The 7195-nt window shown below is 41.7% G+C and overlaps 1 protein-coding gene across 1 annotated transcript in view; it reads right to left on the bottom strand.

Moving 5' to 3' along the window:
• Nucleotides 1-630: 630 nt before the first annotated feature.
• ISM1 (isthmin 1) overlaps nt 631-7195 on the bottom strand; it is a 40245-nt gene continuing 33680 nt past the window's right edge. Inside the window, exons 6-7 of the mRNA XM_065835124.2 lie at nt 5510-5599; nt 631-3841 (exon numbers count right to left, since the gene is read on the bottom strand). Coding sequence (XP_065691196.1) covers nt 3324-3841; nt 5510-5599 — 608 coding nt within the window. The 3' untranslated portion in view covers nt 631-3323. The remainder of the gene's footprint in view (nt 3842-5509; nt 5600-7195) is intronic.

The raw sequence follows: 7195 nt of genomic DNA, 5'->3' as shown, positions 1-7195 counted from the left end.
GCAGTGCCAGCTTAAGGTGTTCACGCCAACTCGACTCTAAAGCCATGCAGTAATCTGTATCTGTTGATTGATCAGGGTTAAAAATAACGCACATGACTAGACTGGTGACTTTTGCTGCACAAACAGCTGTGCTTTCCCAAGAGAAAGGTAGTGCAGAGGACTGAGGCCAGGCAGTGAAAACACCCTGCTCTGAATTTCTCAGTGAGAAACAGGTTAACAGAACTGCTCTGTTAAGGAGAGGTGGCTGTACAGTCTGTATTTTAAGTTTCCTTTTGGGAAGCAGTATGGCTGCTGGTGGGGGACTCGCTGAGGATTTTGCAGTGTTGAGACCACGAGCCCTGTTTAGTTCTGCTTGTTTTAATCCCCCTCATATTTTGATTGGGCCTCCCAGTTCTGTGGCAGTGGATAAACATAACAGCAGCTTCTAGCTACCCACCTGTGCTTGGGAACCCAAGACCACAAACCCTTCCTCAGGTCTCACTCTAATATGACGAGCTCTACATTTAAGAGACTGAGCCAAATTTGGAAATGGTAAGATCCAGCACCTTGCTGGAGATTCCTACACAAAGTCATTCCAGGTACAATTTTAGTTGTTGGAAAGGACATAAGGAAAAGAAAAAAAGCAGCCCAGCCCTGAATGGATAATTTATTATTAAAAAAAAATTTGTTTTTAATAGACCATTGCTTGAGACTGCGGAAATGCAAAACACTCTCTTGATCTGTGCTCTAGGACTCCCCCTATGAAAAACCTGGTACGTCCTTGTCAGTGGTTATCAGGGTCCCTCAGAGTTTCTAGCCTACGAGTGGTAATACTTGAAACTTTGTGCATCTTTTAATTTAATGCAATAATTTTTTTTCCCTGACACTTAATTACATTCAGTATTAATGGTGTAGTAGCATTTCTTAATAGCATCATAATTTACTAATCCATAAACTGCACAAATGTGTTTAATATTTCAAGAATGGTTACCACCCTCTCATCGCCCTCCTGGAGAAATCTGAGACTGTTGCTCCCCCACACACTGCTAAATGAAGTAAAAAGCAGAGTTTTCTCCCCCGTGTTGCAGAATATACCCATCTTCCCTATGAAGTGACTGATCCTGGAATTGCTTATGCCTTTCAGCCATCTGCTGTCAATTTAAGTGGCTCCGCTAGCTAGTGGCTCCTTCTTATGACCTTGCAAGAATTTACAAAACCTGGTTTCTATAAAAATTAAGGGGCGATCCCCATGTTTACCCTCTTGCTCAACTAACCATGTTTTGTTACTACCAGCTAGTGCTAGAATATATACATGTCTTCCCCACCTCTGACTCAGGCCTGCATCTGGGAAGGTCTGATGATTCGGCCAAGATTTCCAGCTGCTGAAGTCACCTCAGCCCATCAGTTCCTGTTGCAGATGTGAAGTAGCTTTGCCATGTGTCTGCAAACCCAGAGCCCAGTGCGGTGCTGGAGCTCTGCAGCCTGTCAGACCAGGTCTGGCACATCCGTCTGGGGGGCCTTTGCAGCACGTGCACCACGTTTGGTCAGAGCGGGTTGTCCAAGGCCCAGGCTGCTTTTTAAGCCCCCGATTTGCACCACCTGGGCAGGCCAACACAAACCTCACACTTCCCAGACTCCTAACTGTGCATATGTCAGCGCTGGGGGACTGTGCACGTTTCTGTCTGGGAAGTCACAATCAAGCAGCACCTGAAAGGCCAACATGCTAGAGAGAAGACTTACAGTATATGTATCTGTGTACATATATAGCAGGAGGAATTGTCTTCTGTGGCTGTCTTGAATTTTTCAGCTGACTGCAGTGCAAGATCAGCTCTACCACTGTGTGAGGTTCTACCTGCAGTGCACATACGTGTATCAGACCACATAACCCCAAAACAGGTGTTTGTTTAGTGACATTTAGCCTTAGTTTGCCAAATGAAGACACTGACTTGCAGCAAGACAGCCTTTTACAGGATGGAACTGTAAGTATTTATTTACCCATGGTGTAATTTTTAGCTTTCATAAGAATGCAGGTATCAGCTGCTTAATTACAGAATTATGTATGTAAATTTGCACTTTATAAAAATTTGGAATTAAAACCTTTGCCTAAAACCAGTCTTATTCTTGGCAATCAAGTTCCATCTATAGAAGCCTTTCATGTTGGAGACATAGCCCACATGTGAGTTATTCTTACAATTCAATAAATACTTTACAAAAATAATGCTAACTTTAAAAAAAAAATTGAAGACATTTTAACACATCAATGATTCCTCCTAGACAGCTTCCTTAAAGAATAGCTTAATAGCTTCTTCTGTAAGACACTGTGCACTTGGCATGTGATGAATGGGGGAAAAGAGCTGGTTGCATGCTTTATCTCAGGGAGCTTTGAAATGTGTACTTCACTTTTTCTTTTCTTTAAAAAACAAACTTACTTTCTTAAAAGAAAGAAACAAGCATATCTAAACACTCTTCATATTAAAACTTTGGAAGTAACAGTGATTTTTTTTTTCTCTTTTTAGGTTTTCCTCTCCTGGCCTCACTACTGCGGAGACTTACAGCACACTTAGTTTACAAGTCGCTGCCCTGTGTCAGACGCAAGCCCTGACAGCTGTAGCTCCACGTCTGAGATGTCTCCCAGAGTGGGCTGGTTCTAACTCTTGCAGAACCGCTGCATCGGGACTCTGCTCCACAGGAAAACCACAGCTGCATCTCCCTGCAAGCCTACACCATATAGAGTGCAAAGACCTGCGCTAGAAGGTAACGGGAAGAATCCCAAGAAAAAAATTGCTGGTAACTGTCTACACTCACATCCGAGTATCACCCTTCAAAAAAAGAAAAATTCTTCCTTTCTTAGGTATGACTAATCGTGAAATCAATTATAGAGAAAACTGATGCTGTAGGTGCATTAGTCTTGTAAACCATTCCCATATGGATGAATATTCTTCAAGCCTGTTGTTTATAACAACTTTTAAATATGTGCCCTCCTTAGCTGGGGCCTTGGGACAGCGATGGCAGCTGTGCCCCTGCTCCCCCCCGCCACTTAATGTTATAGTTGGGGAATAGAATGAAATGCACATTATTAATGAATGTTATTGCAGTATAAAATCCTACCAGGACAAGTTTTATGTATGTCTGTATGTAAAAATAGGTGTGTGTGAGATAGAGAGATATGTGTTTATAAATTACACACACTAAGAAAAATACTTATGTATTATATTACAACTATATACATTCATTAGAAAGAAACTGATCAACCCCTGTCAAGGAGACAGTGCAGCAGCCGTTATCAGTTCTTTGGCATCCAGGAAATGAATGCTATTTTGTGTCTGAAGAGGAGGAAAATCTTCTCAGTATTCCCTTGCTTCTTGAAATTGCTTGTAGTAGTCTTCGTCTGAAGGGTTTTCCGTACACTTCTGCCCATTGTTTGGAGGCCGTGCCTCATTGTATCGGCTCCAGTCACCTTTGCATATAATCCAAGGCAGAATGTCCACTTTGTAATGGAGTTCTGCTGAGAATTCGATGCTGATCAGGTTTGGTGTACCTGCCCCTTTCCCTCTGGTGATGAGCTGCATATTATCATCGTAGCAGCAGTGTTGTGCAGCGAGTGTCGTGCTTTCCAAAGAGAGCATGGAGCGGATGCAGTATCGTGCAGTGGGCTTATAGATCTCCAGTTTTTCCTTTGGACCACTTGCATCTTTCCAGCGAAAGTTTTTCCTCTTAATTCGATCATAGATTTCAGCAGTGCTGTATGCAACTTCTCTGGGGTAGGAGCATGGGCAGCTGGGAAGATCGTTGACCACTTTGTGCATATATTTCTTCAAGAACTCACTTTTGCAGCTCATCCATCTCTCACAGCTATCAGTATCTGTTTAAGGGCAGGAAATGGAAACTTAAGATACATTATGCAGCATCCCAGTTCCTATGATCAATGATAACAAGTGAGCAAAGCATAACTGTTCAGTGCTTTGCTTAAGAAAGAAAGGGCTGTCAAAGCTTGAGTCCCTGCCCACAATGTGTTAATGTGCTGTCTTGTAAGACAAAGAAATCACACATGCAGCTGCCTTTAGGGCCTCAGGCAGTGCTAGTTTGAGTTACAGTGCAGTATGGCACTGGTAGGAATCTCTGACGTTTCTCCTATCTAGCGAATTCTAGTTGAGTTGCTGATATCCCCATGTGGCACAAAAGACACTGTCATGCGACAGAACTGAAATAGGGAAAGGACAGTGATTTGAAACCAGTCTCCAGTTTAAACCCTTACCTCACACACTCACCTTGTCAGAACAGCAGATTCAGCTGTTGAAGGATAAAGTTTCTCATGATGCTAGAAGTACCAAGATGGCAAACAAGGCCAGGATTACTTTTTCTGAAGTTCATTATTAAGCCCTAATTCAGCTTTACTTTTAACTGACAAATACTTTTTTCTATTTGTTGTCCACCTTCCAAAGGGGTATTTCAAGCAGCTGTAGTTCAACCACAGAGCCTGACAGTTTGGCTGGCTTCTCACAAATGCAGCAAAAAAAAAGATTCAGATTCTAAAAGGGCATATGTGACATAATGTCAATGTCTGTACATTAAGAAGACTTAATGGCACTAGAGCCATGATCTATAGCTGGGATTAAAGAGATTTATAGACTAGTAGCATATTTAATACTGGCACTTCATTATTTTGCAAGAGTCTTGGGAGAATCCAGTCAAATGTCTCCTGCCTAAAACATTATTTAAGGTGTCTGTATCATGCTATGGACTTTCATAAAAAAACTTGCACGTCTTGCTCCACAGCTACTTAACAGGGCTCTGGAGTAAGGCAAAGACTGGGACCTCTTACAGCAAACATTCTTGCAAAATATTTACTTAGTGATCTGTGTCCTGTTTTTCTATCTCCTCAAACAGTGCTGTCCCTGCTGTCATTAACTATTGTTCTCTACCACCATGGGAGGGAGGTGCCGGATTACCTTATTTATCCAATTACTCCAGCATCCAGTGTCTGAGAGTGGCCACGCTATGGTTTCATTGGAGGGATGAAATCACAACATTATAGATGTTGGACTGAGGTTTACATAGGTCAATATTGTCATGTCTATAAAATTGCTTTAGCTAACCCTACTGCAGAATACACAGTTATAAAAGCTATGCGTGCTCATAAAAGTCATTGTCATTTTTTTTAATGTGACAGCTGTACCAGAAATGCTTTTATATTTTTATCTGTTTGAAGCTATTTCAGGAAAATGCTAAAAAGCGTTTGATTTTTCTTCCTCTGTTAGTGTCCAGCCTTAAGCCTCTTTACTGAACTAGGACAGAGAATTACCATTTCATAATAAAAGGCACAGAAATTTGATAAGAGTTAAGAGGAGAAAGATTCAACGACAGAAGTAAGCTAAGGTTCAGGTCATTAACTTAAGTAAGATTATAAATGGCCCTTTTTACTGACACTTTTAATGGTAAACTCAAAATCTTGGTCCTGCAGTGAGAATCAAACCAGGAAAAACTCAGGAAGTCTCTTATCTATTACTGAAAGACTGACTAGGCTGCTTACCAACTTCAAACAGTTTGGTAGCGTTGAAGTCTTCACTTCCCGCGAGTAAGCTCACTTCTGTGGCCGCTGTCCGGAAGGTGTCTTCGATCCCTAGGACAAACACACTGTCAGCGCTGCTGGTGTTTTCCTACCACAACACAATGCACCCAACTGCCTCCCTGCCACCCACTCCTTCAAGGTGCTTTGTCTGGCAGGGAATAATCTGGAGCTGCTGCTGGAGGGAGCGCTCTTTTAAAAGTATAATGACCAGGGAATCTGTGGTGTTAGGAAGACAAAGCATTAGCTTAGCCTCAAGGTCAAAAGTTTTCAAATTTTAGTGCTTAGATTTTATTTAAGCAACAAACTGGTTAGTTATGAACCCAGTGCAGTGACGGCACTGGGGGAACCTATTTTGTTCCTCCTCTTCCTGACGCAAGGCTTGCAAGCATCTCCCAGTAATTCAGGTAATAAAAAAGAATAAAACATCAGGATCTTCCAACACCCTCAGTGTTTGCTCTCAGTAGAGAGAAACATGGATTACCAGAAAATTTATTAATTTATCTTGACAAAGCGAACATCCTTTCTTTGCTGCTTTTAGTTTGGCCTACTGACCAGCCTAGTGTTTCCCTAATGTTTCTGTGCTATGTAGCCTTAAAACAAATGACTCTTCAAAGAAGCATCTCAACAGGTTTTGTCTTTTTTTTTTTTTCCTCTCTGTTAAATTAAAGACCTCCAAAGAGAGCAGAAAGCTCTTTAATATGTGATGACTATATGGTTAATAATGAAGTCTCTTCACCATCCATCTTCTTGCCAATGAACTTTCTCCTGATCTCCTGAACCAGGCATAATAGTGGCTTGCAAAGCTTCAAAACAGCCTCAGGCTGCTTTTCAATAAAATTATCATAGGGTTTTGCCTTAACTCCAGCAGTAGATGCAGAATAACAGATACCCAAGAACCCATTATAAGGCAGTAATTCACTGCTGGAATTGTAAACAGCAGAAGCTGAGCTTTGCCCTTGTAATTTTAAAAATGTCAGCACAGCCTCAAAGAGTGAATATATTTTGCTTGCTGATCGTTGGGGGTCTGGTATATGACATAATATATTCTTTCAAGTTTGCCACTGTTTGATGCGAGCTGGTAATAAATACTGGAGAATATAACTGGGGGCTACATCCTTTCTTCTGGAATTAACCCCTTATTATTGAGGTTTTAGGATGTATGAGAACATCCAGAAACATTTTTCTCCTGAGCAGCCTCGCAGTCGTTACCTTGCAAAGGCCGTACGCATCTATCTGTGAGTGAGAAACTTCGCTCCAGCTCTCTCACTGAGGCTCCTAAGTCTGCTCTCCAGCACTGCTGACATTTCACTTCCCATCAAAAAAACCTGACCTACAGTTTAAGAATTTTTGCCTTTCTGAGTCATTAAGTAAACTCAGTGAAATGCATACCACGGCGGCATGTGTTTTTACTTCTCTCCCATCTCGGGAGGTAATGAAATTGCACATATCCCATGCATTGTGGCAACTACTGCATTACAAACTTGCCTAAATCCAAACACGCAGCAGCATTTAAAGAACATCATGGGAAAGTTTTCCATAGCAGCTTTACATTTTTAGGATGTAGGCTGGAGTGCTCAGCCTTGCATTTGCCAAAGCCAAAACTGCCTGATGGTGCAGACACATCTCTCACTGGCATTTAAATGTCAG

Source organism: Patagioenas fasciata, chromosome 3 (assembly GCF_037038585.1).
Source record: "Patagioenas fasciata isolate bPatFas1 chromosome 3, bPatFas1.hap1, whole genome shotgun sequence".
Taxonomy (NCBI): domain Eukaryota; kingdom Metazoa; phylum Chordata; class Aves; order Columbiformes; family Columbidae; genus Patagioenas; species Patagioenas fasciata.
The sequence above is the reverse complement of the archived record's forward strand: the minus strand, read 5'-3'. Positions and strand labels throughout refer to the sequence as shown.